At 44.6% G+C, this 15,736-nt stretch overlaps 1 protein-coding gene across 1 annotated transcript in view; it reads right to left on the bottom strand.

The window, feature by feature from the left end:
• The window catches only part of Hydin (HYDIN axonemal central pair apparatus protein), a 350,853-nt gene that overhangs the window by 111,758 nt on the left and 223,359 nt on the right, over positions 1–15,736 (bottom strand). Inside the window, 5 exon segments of the mRNA XM_036188859.1 lie at positions 5,765–5,902; positions 9,712–9,921; positions 10,150–10,260; positions 13,372–13,450; positions 14,223–14,360. Of these exon segments, the coding sequence (XP_036044752.1) occupies positions 5,765–5,902; positions 9,712–9,921; positions 10,150–10,260; positions 13,372–13,450; positions 14,223–14,360 (676 nt within the window).

The following is a 15,736-nucleotide window of genomic DNA, read 5'->3' as shown; positions in this document are numbered from 1 at the left end:
TATTGATATGTACTGATGTATAATTTACTTAGTACACATGTGCTAGGGATACACTAACCCTAGCAGAGTCAATAAGCTTATCTCAAATCCCCACACTGGCAGTGACACTTGCTGTCACAACTTCCATGAGAAGCCATCGCTCTTCCTCTCCATTTTCAGGCTTCCTTACATGTTATTTCAATCTGCTATTGATGCTCATTCCTGAATTTCACAGGACCTTCACCTTCATGAATCACTGTGTGAGATTATACACATTTGATGGCGTGGCGTGTGTGTGTGTGTGTGTGTGTGTGTGTGTGTGTGTGTGTGTGTGTGTGTGCATGTCCACACTGCACAGTCCAGCTGCAGCGGAATGCTGTGCCTGTGTCAGTGGGGTTTATCCTCACACCTCCTTTGTCCCTTCTCCTCTCTCCTCTCCTGGGCAATTCACAACATTCTCCTGTTTCCCCGCATAGCCACCCTCCTGTGCTCAGTGTTCTGGGATGAGGGGAGTCTCAGCTTCTGTCTCCAAAGCTTAGCAATGCATTTTCCAATAAGAACAGTTCTCATGCAGTCCTGCCGGGCAAATGTCTCTATTTTGTTATACGCTAAATTGTCATGGACAACTCTGCATTCTGAAAATGTTTATTTTCAAGATAAGAATTTGGCTTCATAATAGGATAACTGGCATATAGGGAAAGAAAAACAGAGAAAAGTCACATTCAGGCATAAAGAGAAGCCCTAGCTAAAAAAAAAAAAAAAAGGCGTGGGGGGGCGGGAGGGGGGAGGAGCAGCACAGCAGCTTCAAGGCCCTGGATCCTAGAAAGGCTCTTACAAGGCTGACCTTTGGTTGGCATCCAGGGGCCAAAGTTCTAGAAGGTTCTTGCCATCGCTTACCTTGCCCCATCTGTGCAAACAGTACAGCTTATGTCAACTCCTTGCTTGCTTTCTGAGGAAATTTTGCTATGTGACAGGCAGAAGCGCCTATGTAAAAACCCTGGCAGTCTCTAGTGAGTCCTGGCAGCTCTCAGGCTGTCGCCACAGTTTACTACTGGGGGGCTGTGATGATTAATCTTTACTGTCAACTTGACTGGCTTTAGAATCACCATGGAAACAATCCCGTCTGTGTGTCTGTGAAGGTGTTTTCAGAATGGTTTAATTGAGGAGGTGAGACACAACCTGAATGTGGGCAGCATCAGCCCATGGGCTGGCACCTGGGATAGAGTAAGAATGAGGAAGCAAGCTCAGCAATTGGCATGCATCTCTCTGGATGCTTCCTGACTGAGGACACTGGCACCAGCAGCCTCAGGCTCCTGCTGCAACGTGGAAGATCAGTGGCTGCTCCGCATCATGACGGACTACATTCCTTCCTAAACAAGCCTTCCCTTCCACCCGTCTGTCCTTCCTCCCTCTCTACCTCCCTTTCTTCTCCCACCCCCATCTCACTGCTTTTTTGCCTGGAATTTCGTCACAGAATGAAAAGAATAACTAAGGCAGGGAGGTAGAGTGCTGTGGGATGCCTGGCAGGCATCCTCTCAGGTGTGCCTTGATTCTGACCTTTTGTCTTTGTGCTTCTGCCTTTGATGGCTTCGCTTTGTGCCCTTTTGTTGTGATAAATCATAGTTGTGAGACTGACTTATTGCTGAGGCCAAGGAGTCTTCTGGGAGAAGAGGGCACATGTGGCATTTGAACAAGTCTGGCCAGCCTCTCAGAAAACAATCAGTTGACAAACCATCCCAGAGGGCAGAAAGGAAAGGAACGCTCACTTCTTACACCCAAGCTGGTCAGACAAGGCACGAGGAAGGAGGTTTACGGACCAATCACCACTTGCTAACAAAGATGCAAGAATAGTATTGGCTAATACTTATTAGCTAACCGAATCCAGATTATGCACACATATGAGCGGATTTTAAAATGTAGATGGCAGGATATATAATACAGTGTTTTCAACATTTTCTTTTCTTTTTTATTTACCTAATAGATCTCAGAATCAACCTAATATTGGTATATCTATGTAACAAGTCTTTCTTTGTCCCGCCAGCCAGCTCCCAAATCATGACACAGAAAGTTATTCTTGATTATGAAAGCTTGGCCTATAGCTTAGGCTTGTTTTTAACTAGATCTTATAACTTAAATTAACCCAGTTCTATTCATCTCTGTGCTGCCCCAGGCTCCTTTACCTCATCTCCATCCTGCTTTCCTGCTTCTTCCTTGTCTCCTCCTGCCTCCATCCTTCTTCTTCCCAGAGTCTTCTGTTCCAGGAAATCCTGCCTAGCTATTTTATTAGCTTTTTATTAATCTGTTCAGCTTTTTATTAAATCAATCAGAGTGATATATCTTTACATAGTGTGATCAAATATCTTGTAACACATCTAGAATTGCTACATCCTTTTTAACTGCTGTATATTATTCTGCCACACAATTTTAATGCCTTAATATATACAATTTTAATATCTCAATAGACATTTAGAACTCACAGAGATCCTCCTGGCTCTGCCTCCCAAATGCTGGGATTAAAGGTGTGCACTGCCACTTCCTGGCAGCAAGTTCCGGTTTTTTTTTAATTGCCATTACAGTTTATGCAGAAATGATTCTTATATTTGATTTTGCAAATGTGGGAGGATGTATTTATGATAATTAGATATGAAAATTTGATCAAAGAGCAATTTTAATATATATTGCCAAATTTTTCTCCACAGAGTTGCATCAATTCACACTAACAGCAGTCATATAAACTCAAATGCTGACAAAGGAAAGCTTAAGAGAGAAGAGCCGGGCAGTGGTGGCACACACCTTTAATCCCAGCACTCAGAGTTCGAGGCTAGCCTGGTCTACAGAGTGAGATCCAGGGCAGACACCAAAACTGCACAGAGAAACCCTGTCTTGAAAAAAACAAAACAAAACAAAAAGAAAAGAGAAAAAGAGAAAGAGAAGATGCAGTGATCAGAAAAAGACAGAAAAAGTTTAGAAAACCATTAGAGAGAGAACACAGGAAGGAAATAATGCCACGAATCTCAATTACACCAAGGAGAGACCAGATCAAAACAATCAAGTCCAACAATGTGTGTTTTATGAGTCAGCCACCTAGATGAAGTAGACTATGATAAATGGCGTGAGGCAAGGCAAACAGAAATTGCAATGTTGAGACCAAGTGAAGTGGGTTCAAAGCAGAAGCTATTAAAGATGTGAAAGAGACCACTTAAAATAGGCAAAATGTAGTCTGTGAGGAACACTTAACGGAAATAAAATCTTATGTGCCAACACAGAAATGAACATGTATACAACAAACAATTCTTAATCATTTATTTTAACAATTGAGAATGTCATATAAGGTATTTTGATGATATTTCTCTTTTTCTTCCCCTGCCCCCACAATTTTGCATCTGCATGTGTGTGGGCTGTGTATATGCATATGTGGGTGATGCTCACATGTGTGTGAGGCCAGAGGTTGACCTGGAGTGTCTTCTTCCATCATCTTCCATCTTACCCATGGAGCCAGGCCTCTCAGTTGAACCCAGAGCTCAGTGATTTGGCTAGTCTCCCTAGGCAGCTTGCTCTGGGGACGCCCCAGTCTCTGCCTGCTGAGTGCTGAGACTGCAGATGGGCTGCCATGCCCACCAGCATTCACATGGGTGCTGGGAGTCTGAACTCTGGTCCTCATACTTGCACGGCAAGTGCTCTGTTCACTGAACAATCTCCCCAGCAACAACACACACTTTTCTATATTTATATACAGCCAAAGTGGAGGAGTTCAAACCCTTTCTGTGTACCATTTCGTCTTAGGAAAAGTAAACAAACAAAAGATAGAGAAGATTTGAATGCTGTGATTATCCAGTTAATTTCACAGAGATTCATGATAATCTGTACTCTGGAGTCTTGAAAACATGATTTTTCTCATATTCACTAGTGTTAAAAATCATTTTAGACTCCTACATACAGCAGTGAATGTGCTAAGCAGGAGCTGAGAGGCCCGCATCTTCTCTGACTCACCAGGCAGTGGTGCTTGCCAAGCCTGATGACCTGAGTTGGATCTCCTGGATCCACGTGGTGGATGAAGAACACTGACTGTAAAAATTACCCTCTGACCTCCACATGTGCACTGTGTCCTCCATAAATAAATGTCTAAAAATTCTAAAGGTGTATTACCTTGGATATAAAAAGAAAGAGATAACGTAGATAACGTAGAAAATTGTGATAGGAGCTATACACATGAGTAATATGTCCAGATTTTAAAGACTCACTTACTTTTTATCTTATATGGATGAGTGTTTTGTTCATACATGTGTCTATGAATCATATGCATGACTGGTGCCTGTGAGGGCCAAAAGAGGGCATCAGACTCCCTGGAACTGGACTTAGGGACAGAAATGAATTGCCATGTGGGTGATGGGGACTCGAACCCCAGTTTCTGCAAGAGCAGCAAGAGCTCTTCACTGCTGATCCATCTCTCCAGCCTGATTTCTTCATTTTTTAAAAATCTGTTATCTTCTGAAAACTCATGAGGCGAGGCTAACGGGTATACTTACGGAATAAACAACCTTACACTCCCACTGATTTTTAAGAAACAAAAGTCATCTTATGAAGTTAGAAAAATGAAACATAGATGAAAATTCAAAAGGCCACTTAAGACAACCCGGGGGGGGTGGTAGTGGAGTGGGGGACAAAGGGAGTTGGCTTAGCAGATACTAACTGGTGTTTGAAAGCCCCAGCCATGACAATAGCATAGAGTTAATTCATGGACGCACAGGTCAAGGACTACAGGGACTGGCGAGGGGCTTGAGTATGGAAGACGTGTCAGAGAGAACAGCATTCCTCGTCTCTGGATGGTAAGATTGTGAACGGGGGCTGGAGAGATGGCACAGTGGTCCAAAGCACTTGCTGCTCCTAGAGGACCAGAGGCAGGTGCCTCATAACGACCTGTGACTCCAGTTTGAGGGATCTGACACCCCTCTCTGGCCTCCTTGGGCACTCACACACATACATAAAAATAAAACTTGAAAAAGGATTATGAATAACTATAAATTAATTCTACCCTTTTTTTATAGTTTCTAACTTTTTATAACCATCATGTGTCATCTTCAAGAGGAGAAAAAGTCAACAAAAGATTTTAAAAACTGGGAGATCAATATAGTATCATCAGGAGCCATTTCCCGCTTACTTTGAAAACCAGAGTGACTCTTTGCAAGCTGTGGGTGTTTTCATAAATGCAGAGGGAAAGTTGCCTTGGCACAGCTGGTATCGGGGAGACCCCAAGGAACTATAAGGAAATTTGATGTGCTGGTGGGAAATGTGGACCCCTCCCATTGAAAGAGTATCTCATCATACAGAGTGGCCTTAAATGTAAGGCCCTCCTTCCTTGGGATTTGACCACATCTGACTAAAACTAATTATTATCATGGGGAAAATCCACAGGTTGTATCTAATTGATTCATTATGTGTCCGTGGTATCTGGAAATGGGTAATGTAGGACTCGATACATGTCCATTTATTGAAGAGTGTCCCTAAGTCTGTCTTTCTGTCTGTCACTCTGTCCACCCACCCATCAGTCCATCTTTTGACGGAGGTTCACAGAACCCAGGATGGCTTCAGACTTGCTAAGTAGCCCAGACTGGCCTCTATCAAACCCCTGGTCCTCCTGCTTTGCCCTCTTAAATGCTGGGATCATACATGTGCACCATCATATCTGACTCCAAGTTCTCAGTTTCAACTAAAAAAAGTCACACCTGTAGTACTGAGAGTGGTGCTCCCCGCCCCGGATGTGGCTCGTCTGTTTGGTGTGACTCACCGACAGAGGCAGGATAAGTGGTACTCCAGGGAGCAGGTTCTTTGGCGAAGACCGGTTACTGTTCAGAACCTTGAACTCAAAGCCAACTTTCCCAATGTTTTTCAGTGTGATTTCTCGTTCCGTGACATGGTCAAACAGCTGGAGAGAGATGAGGAAGAAGGGCTGTCATCTCTCTGTGGGATTCTGCTCTCGCCCTGACGAAGGGGATCAGCAAATGTGCCCCACAGACACTCCTGAAGATACAGGCCAATTGGTTGGCCCACTCTGTTATCTACTCCATCTATGACCCGCTGGCGTGCATGAAGGGACTGGTCCTGTGGAATGATGACTGCAGGCTCTCCATAACTTGGGGAGACAGCAGGATATTGAAGAGGAGTTTCAGTGAGGGTCCAGTGATGATGGTGTGCCAGAGGCCTTGAACCAGACCAGTGACTCATTTCAACAAACGTCCTGCAGGTGGGGCTGATTGGACAAAAGGGTATACTGCGTGACACACCTCAGCTCCCGATGCCACGAGGATGAATGGGAGAAGTGTTGGAAAGACGGAGGAATGAGGTGGGTTTTGCTTGTTTTTCTTTTTCTTTTTCTTCTTCTTCTTTTTTTTTTTTTTTTTGGTTTTTCAAGACAGGGTTTCTCTCTGTAGCTTTGCACCTTTCCTAGAACTTACTTGGTAGCCCAGGCTGGCCTCAAACTCACAGAGATCCACCTGGCTTCTGCCTCTCGAGTGCTGGGATTAAAGGCGTGCACTACCACTGCTCGGCCTTTGTTTTCTTTTTAATTAACTTTTTTGGGGGCATTCTCTTGGGGGGCATGCTGTAGGGTGAGGGGCGGATGCGGAGGGACTAGGAGGTGAGTGGGACTTGAATGCATGATGTGAAATTCCCGAAGAATATAAAGAACTATGTTTGTAAAACATACTGGTCAATCCACATCTGAGCATCATAAAGGGGCTTGTGGAGTAAGAGAATCCCTGGGCTCTGTACATCTGGCTTTTTTCTTTATTATTATTATTATTATTATTATTATTATTATTATTATTATCATTATTATGTGTTTTAATTTTATACATCAGCCATGGGTTCCCCTGTCCTCCCCCCTCCCGCCCTCACCCCCACCTTCTCCCCAGCCCCTCCCCTCCATTCCCATGTCCTCCAGGACCAAGACACCCCTGGACCTGCCTGTACTGGCTTTTTTTCTTATTTCAAGCTCTGGGTTTATTTTGGCTCTGGCCCTGAGGGTACATGTCAATGTTTGTGTCTCGGTTACTTCACCACAAGAAGTTATATTTGAGAATCTTGAAGTAAGTTTCAGAAAAGAAGAGGGTTTACTTCTAATTCTATCCTATTAAGAACACAAGATTTAAGTTTAGAATATTCTAGAATGAGTTTTCTCATTTGTGTAAGGAACCATACGAATAATACACCAGTTGAGATTTTGCTAGCATAATTCACCAGCTCATATGGTAGGCTTAACACCCCAAAACTGAGGCCTATTTTAGGGGTGCCTAGGACAAACAGGGCAAAACTGGCTGTCTTAGATAGGATCCTGTACATTTAGGGCAGCCTAACTGTAGAGATAACTTGAAACCAGTTTATCAGAGGACCCTGGAGGTAAGGAAGAAAAGAAGATTCTGTCCGGATAACCCAGTAGAGAAGACAGCAGTTGGTGCTAGGTGAATCTGAGCAGGTGCGGACTTTAATCCACACATGTATGTGTACATACACACACACACACACACACACACTCTCTCTCTCTCTCTCTCTCTCAATCATTTCTCCTTGCTGTATATTATATAATAGGCACCAAACACAGTAAACATTGCCAAGACACTCAGTCTCTGAGTACTTAGCCCATGATCTAAGTGGAAAGAAGTATACTGAGATTAAGCTGACCGAGACTCCTACCCAAGTCAGAAAGCGTATTGCGGCTGAGATGATATCTAAGTGCCAAGTGAAGGTAAGGAGATGGTAAGGTTTTTGAACGTAGCTGAGCTGTGACTGGCAGGTCTGGAGGTGGCAGAGTGGACCATGAGAGGAATAGTGTCTGGGAAAACGTGGAGGCAGAAAAGGCCGGGGTGCACGGGCGGCAGTGGGTAAACCAGGATGGATGCTGCTAAATGGATGGTTTATAAATGGGGGATTATGGTCAACTCAATATCTGTGCAGAGAGCATCAGTTAAGAGAAGGGCTTAACAGCTTGGTGTGGTGGCACGCCTTTGATCCCAGCAATCAGGCAGCAGAGGCAGGAAGATCTCTGAGTTTGAGGCCGGCCTGGTCTAATAAGGAGTTGTGGGGTTACAGAGAGAGACCCTGTCTCAAAACTCAAAACAAAACCAAAAAAGAAGGGCTTAACAGTGGGTTCCCACAGAGTCCCCAGATATTACAGACTATTGGCAGGGCTCTAGGCTACCCTCCAGAACCTGACAGTAAGGCCCTATTGGCAAAGGTATCACATACTCAAAGAACATGCAGGGACCTAGCTGGTTCTCTACTGGGAGCTTCATCCCCGCTGCACCTTTCACAGTGCTACAAGGTGCTAGGGAGCTGCCGGAGGAGAAAAGTCACCATCAGCCTCAGCTAGCTGTGAATCCTGAGCTAGTGGGATGTCTGCTGCTGGGAGAGTGAGAGTTTCTTTAGTGGTGTGACACCTGGTACACTGATCACACTTCAGGGCAGACCCCGCACTCAGGAACTGTCAGCCAACACAAACAGGACTTGGTGAGGAGAGAGCAGGAAAGCAAGAGGAAGATGAAACAAGGTGGGTAGGGAGGTGGGGGAGGATCCGAGAGGAGTCAGGTGAGGGGATAAACATGATCAAAATGTACCGTATAAAATTCCCCAAGAATAAACCCATTATTAAAAAAGACTCTAGGATGGGGAAAAAAAAAAAAGGCTTAGGGCATCCTCAGTAGGCAGCTTGATGGGTGACAGAGAAGGGAACTCTGTCTACTGTGACCAGTGACTGGTGACATAGGCATAGCTGTCCCTCCTCGTTGTCTAGATGAGAGATGCTGAAGCTTGCAGCAGTGGCGATGCTCCAAAGGAGACAGGAGGGATCCAGACAGGATAAACCTGCTCTTTTCTCAATAATGTGCAGCTGGGGTGAACACCCAGGGACTGACGGGATGAAGATACACTTTCTGGAAAACTTATCTGATGATGATGTCTGCAGGGTTAGCAGTGCCGCAATCCCTTGCTTGTGACTTATCTGTAGACCAGCGGCATTGACATCACATGGCAGGGAGCTTGTTTTTGAAAAGCGAAGCCCCAGGCCAAAGGCTGCGCCCACTGAATCAGACCCTGAGCTCTTTATGTACTATGGTGTGGGCAGACTGCTGTAATATTTAGGCATGGCAGCCAGGTGTCCTCCTGCGTGCATGTAATCCTAGCACTTGGGAGGGGGAGGTGGGAGGATCGGGAATGTGAGATCATCCCTTGGCTGCCTCGAGAGTTTGAGGTAAGCCTGGATGCATGAGACTCTGTCTCTAAAAATTAAAACCAAAAACATCAAAACAACAAAAAATAAAATAGGTATGGCTTGATGAAGTCCTGCAGTGTGGTTAGAGTGATTCGGAGTGGGACTCAGGTGGGTAACTTGGAGATACTGGGTGCTGCAAGTATGTGGGGTGTGTGGGAGAGGGCAGCAAAAAAGTCCCGGAGACTGTAGAGGGAGGGATGTGAGAAAATAGTGTTAACAAGAGAAAGAGAAGGGTCACGGCAGCCTCTGGACTGAAAGACGAGCATCTTCTCTAAGATCTTCTTAAGAAAGATGCTTACCTTGAGACAGTGAGAAAAGCAAAGGAAAAGGATTTCAAATGGAGGGGCAGGGAAGCTGATCACGGATGAAGGGCATGAGTGATGGGTGATGGTTCAAGGGAGATTCAAGGGTAAGGACCACAATCCATGTTTAAGGCAAACCCAGAAAACCCCACCTGCTGTCTGCAGTACCTGTAATCCATAGTTAATGTCCTTAGTGTCAAAGGAGTAGCTGACCAGGGAAGCCTCTCCCTTCAGGATTATCTCATAGGTGGGCCCTCCATCCACTTCACAAAGAGCTTTGGCCCGCGCAATGATGTCACAGTGTCCGTAGAAGGTAAATGATATCTGATGGCTACTGTATGGCCGCAGAACTCCATAGAGGGGCAGGATGTCAAACACCTGCAGAGAAAAGTCATCCCGCATGGGAACTGCTGGCCCGGTGATGGGTCTGCAGCAGGGGAGTTACATTTTGTCAGCAGCCAGACTTACTCCTGACTTTTCATTTGACTCTTGGGCATGTATGACGGGAACAGTGGAAACACTCTGGGCAGATGCTAGTTTCTAATCCAGAGCAGGTGCTTGGCAGCATCAGTGCTGGGTAATTAAGGACCTTGGGATATCACTTACTTCTTCTATTCCAATGGAAAGCATTTCCTCCTGTTCGAAGATCCACAGGGATTCTGGGTAGTCCACCTGGCTCTGGCTTCTTTCTGTTCCTGCGGAACTGTATTTTATTGCCTAGAAATAAAAGGAGGAGGAAAAGCCAGCAGGCATGTGCAACTCATCAATGCACACCTCTCCATTCCTTTGAGAAAGAGGAAACACAGCAAATACAGTGAAAGAACAGGACAGATTGGGGGGGGGGGAGAGTTGGCTCAGTGGCCAGGAGCAGGTACTGCTATTGCAGAGGACCTCCATTCCGGATCCTAGCACCCATGTTGAGGGGCTCAGAGGCTGTAACTCCTGTTCAAGAGATCTGGCGCTCTCTTCTGGCCCTGCTCTCATGTGCATATATCCTCCCCAACACAAGTTTATGTAACTAAAAGTATCTTTTAAAAAACTGGACTTCTTTCCTATGACAATAATTGGACAATGCCCAAAATGTACATATATGGATATGTACAACAGAGTTATTTTAACAGGGGAGCTCTGAAAGCAAGCTGTCTGCCCACCAGAGATAGCTCGCTTTAAATAAAGTGTGCGTGGTACCTCTCTATTCATGGAAGATGACCCAATATGTATTTGTGGACCAAGAATGATACAATGTGTTCTTGAGAGAAAAGGTGGTTTCATTCATGTGAAATTGCAGAGGGCTCATGTGAGTCACACTCTGAAGGCATGAGTGGGTGTATAAACTCATTCTGGGCTTTGCATATGCAAAACAGTATCTGGGAGACTGCTAAGCATCTCAGTAGTATTTTCCTTATGAATGAAGGGATTCAAAGGAGTTTTGCTTTGATTTTTCTGTACTGCATACATGTTTGATGACAAGCATCTCTGGGGATGGAAATGAATGAACATTCAGAAGACAAGTGTGTGAAATTAAAAAGTAGGGAAATATTTAAGGAAGGAAATTACAATTAACTGATAGGTTATAGTACACATGTCTGAATGTGTCTTTGTCCTGTATCTATATCTTACATGATGGAATAGTCTTCAAGAGCATAATTTAGAATATTAAAAGTAGTTGATACATATTCATGATACAAATAAAAAATATTTGAAAAGTTATATAGCTAAAAAAAAATAATACTTCCACCAAAATTCCTTACTCTTCCGTTGTCTCTTAGGTAACCACTGTTTGGGTTTTGATAGGGTCTACCTGATTATTTTCTTCTTTTGACTAATTTTAAAAATTTTATTTAAAAATATTTTTATGTATTTATGCATGCATTTGAGAATGGGTAAGTGCACAAGTGGAGGTGTCCATGGAGGCCAGAGATGATGCTATGGAGCTAGAGTTACAGGTGGTTGTGCACCTCCTGATGTGGTGCTTGGGAATGTCCTCTGGAAGAGCACTCAGTGCTCTTAACTGCTGAGTCACCTCTTCAGTCTTTATTTGACGAATACTTACGGACGACATACTGTGAACCAGTTCTAGGTTCTGGGGATAAAATGGTGAACAGAACGGGAAGAAGAAAACGCCTGCACTAACGATGCTTGTATTTCTTAGATACTCTACACATACGCAAATACATCTGTCACCATTTAAGAAACATAGAGACTGCCAAGTCTCCCAGCTAGACTGCTTCACACGTGCATCCCCTCACGGATGTGGCAAAGGACAATGGTTATCACCAACAGAGACAATGCAAAAAATGTCTGCAACTATGCAAAGTATACTCGGTGCTCAATAAATGCTAGTTGTTGGGGCTGAAGAGATGGCTCAGGGGTAAAAGCAATGCCTGCTCTTGCAGGGATCTGGGTTCTATTCCCAGCACCCACCTGACAGCACATAACCGTCTGTTCAGTTTCAGAGGATCTGACGCCTTCTACTGGCCTCTGTGGGCACTGCATACACATAGTGCACATACACACATGCAGGCAAAAAAAAATCACATATATAAAAAAATTTAGAAGTAACTATTAGTTTTTGTTTTTCTATAGCTTTGTCTTGGCTTAAATGGTAGCACACTATGTGCCCATTTTCTCCTATTACTTTTTTATTCAATACTTTAGAGTTTATACCAAACTAGCAGAGAACCTATTGGTTTTTTTATAACAGAATTCCACTCCATAGCACTGCCTTGTGTAGATGCAATTGAGTTTATTCAGTTAATCTCCTGTTTGAAGTATTGTTGTTTCCAAAATGTTCTTGTTTTTTTTAAACAAAGTTGTGAAGTACAAGGCTAGATAAATCTTCATATAAACACAGGGGCATGTCCGGAGAATAATTGAGAAGAAGGATGCATTTGAAACACTGACACACCTTCCAAGTTACACCTCACTGAGGTTCTATCAGTGTGCACTCCTGCCTGTAATATGAACATCTTTGCTCATGTGTATTCTTTGCCATGACTGTGTCTTAGCATGGATATATAGTAATTCATTTTGCATGTTTTCAATTTATTTTTTTGCTATTTCTAAGGTGTAATAAAAAAATATCTCTGGTGGAGAACTTTGTGTCTCCAATGGTTTTCTTAGTCTATCATTCTAGATAAAGTATTTAAGTGTCTGTAGTCTATATATGGGTGTGTGGGATATGGGCATATGTGTGTATGTGAGTGTGTAGCATGTGTCTGTTTATTGTGTTCATATGTGAGTGCAGGTGCCTGTGCACGTGTGTATATGTATGTGGAGGCTAGGGGTCAATGTTTACATCTTGATCACTCTCTACCTTATTTTTTTGAGAGTCTCTTACTGAATCTGGAATTCACCAATTCAGCCAGACTGTAGGCTTCGCCCCATCTCCATAGCCATCCCATCAGTGCTGGGATTACACAGAGACCGGCTTTTACATGGGTGCTGGAGACCTGAACTCAGTACTCATGCTTGCACAGCAGGCCCTCTGAGCCATTTCCCTGGTCCACAGCCTTAAACTTGCCTTTATGTACACTACACTATTCCTGAGGAATACTTCTCCATTAGCAGCCTCTTGGTGGGGAGAGAGAAGAGCATGTGACCAGCCAGCCTTGGGGATCCCAACTTTTCACTTTCAGAAATTGTGTCTCGAGGTACCCTGGGCTCTCACTGAGGTGTTCACTTTGGGGAGAGGGAACCTGGACAAGACTATCTGGCCTCATGCCAGCCCCATCCCAGCATTACACTTGGCACTCTGATCCTCAATCTTCTCTGCTTTGGGAAAGACTTTTTACTTGCTAACCCTGCCCAGGAGCAAAGGAATCATACTTCAGAGATCATGGTGGATGCTGTGGGCTTTTTGATTCCTCTTTCTTCAGGTCCAACTTCATCATCCATAAGGATAGTCCTGGGGAGTTTAAGGAAATGAGAGAATCACTCACTTGATAGCCATCACCATCTGCCCGGCTGTATCTCCCACTTTCCTCTTCCTCTCTGCCATATCCCAGAATAAGTACAGAGTACCACTCAAGAGACACTTTCTCTAAGAGATCAGAAGGCAGTGTTCAGCTGTCCTCTGCCTTCAAATGTGTAGAGTGGGCCTTTACACTGCTCAGTTTCCCAGAGGCTGCCCTTTCCTGGGGCATCAAGTTCATGTCCTATTTAAAAGGCATCCTGGAGAGCATGGGCAATTCTTCAGACAGTTTGGACAAGTCGTCAATGTTCAAGTTCATAAGTTTTTATTTTGTTTTTGAGACTGTCACTCTGCAGCCCAGGCTGGCCTCAAGCTCATAATTCCCTTGCCTCAGGCTCCCAAGTACTGGCATGACAGGCCTGTGCCACCATACTTAGCTGAATTTCACAATTACTTAAAGAATTTTGTTGTATTGGATAGATAGATAATGATGTAATTTTCTGCATTCCACCCAGAGTCCCATCTTGTCTGCTGAGCTTTGCTCTGTGGAGGGGAAATGGGAAGGAAGGACCAGTCCCCCAGGGTTAAGAACTCTGTACCCCACCTGAGAGCAGAGAGCCAGTGGTGAGCCTAACACAGAACCCACTCATCTAACTGTTGACTAGTGTACAGCCCAGTGGGCGAGTGAGGGATGGGTGTTGAGAATGTAAATTCAGTGAGAGGAAAGAATGGTAAGGACAAGCCTGCACTGGTTTTGCCTACTTACTTAATAGAATCACTGAAGTCCACCTCAGTGGACTCTACCATCACTGGGGCTGCTGGTGAGCTGGCAGTAATGGAGGTTGCTGGGATGGACTCCATCTGGGACATCAAAGCGCTGTAGGGCTTGATACAGGGTGCAAACCTACAAAGGCAAGGAGGCATCAGAAACTGCAAATTGTTGGCCCCAGGCTCTCATTGTTATCCTGTGCTGGAAAGATCTAGAAGAACAGCCTTGAGTCCTCTCTTGTACTCATTTTCTTCAAATCTCAACAGTCTCACTCTTAGAAGTTTTGGGGACACCCATCTCAGCCTGGATCCAGGATTTCCCCTCTGAGCATACACAGACTCCTGGGATTCCCCTCTCCCATTTTTTTTCCATCTCAAGCTCCCCCTGGACGTGTTCCTAACAGGGTGCCATATACAGTGCATTGCCTGAACTGCATGGCCAGGCTTAGACAGGAGTGATGAGGATCTGCTCCCAGACAACCAGAAAGCAGAGCTGGGATGAGGGTGATGCAGGTGAGGCACTTCCTGTTGGGATCCTGAAAAAGAAAATGACCCCATCCCTTACAAGGCAGAGTCCTCAGCACCTTGCTTACCACATCCCAGGGCTGGCCCTATTGGTGAGCTTTGCTGCCATTCAAGTCCTGAGCAAAGGGCTCTGGGGAAATTAGGTGGCTGCATTTGCTGGTATTGAAGCACATGTGTTCAGGTTTCACTCATTGGATTAGAAAGGCCTTTGCATGTGACTAAGGCTGAGGCCAAGGCTCACTCACATCCCTCTTTTTTCTGGCCTGTTCCTCTTCCTCCCCTCTCTCTTACTATAAGTTCCAACCTAGTTCACTTACTTAATCCCCCAGCCCATCTGAACTCAGGCTCAGCAGAAGGTCCTGGTGGCATGACCTATTTCCCTTTGTGTGGGATGTCGTTCTGTATGGCGTGAATGTGTGTTGCTCTGATTGCGTGATAAATAAAATGCTGATTGGCCAGTAGCCAGGCAGGAAGTATAGTATAGGCAGGATAAGCAGATAACGAGAATGCTGGGGGCTGGAGGGATGGCTCAGAGGTTAAGAGAACTGACTGCTCTTCCAGAGGTCCTGAGTTCAATTCCCAGCAACCACATGGTGGCTCACAACCATCTATAATGAGATCTGGTGCCCTCTTCTGACCTGCAGACATACATGCTGGCAGAACACTGTATACATAATAAATAAATAAATCTTAAAAAAAAGAGAGAGAGAGAGAGAATGCTGGGAAGAGGAAGGCTGAGTCAGGAGTCAACAGCCAGACACAGAGGAAGCAAGATGACAAGACAGAACTGAGAAAAGGTACCAAGCCACATGGCTAAACATAGATAAGAATTGTGGGTCAAGTTAAGTGTAACAGCTAGTCAGTGATAAGCCTGAGCTAATGGCTGAGCAGTTATAATTAATACAAGCCTCTGTGGTGATATTGTGTTCCCCAAAATATTGTGTACCCTAATAAACTTATCTGGGGTCAGAGAACAGAACAGCCACT

The sequence above is a fragment of the Onychomys torridus genome, chromosome 5 (assembly GCF_903995425.1).
Source record: "Onychomys torridus chromosome 5, mOncTor1.1, whole genome shotgun sequence".
Lineage (NCBI taxonomy): Eukaryota > Metazoa > Chordata > Mammalia > Rodentia > Cricetidae > Onychomys > Onychomys torridus.
Note: the sequence above shows the minus strand (reverse complement) of the source record. Positions and strands in the feature narration are given on the sequence as shown.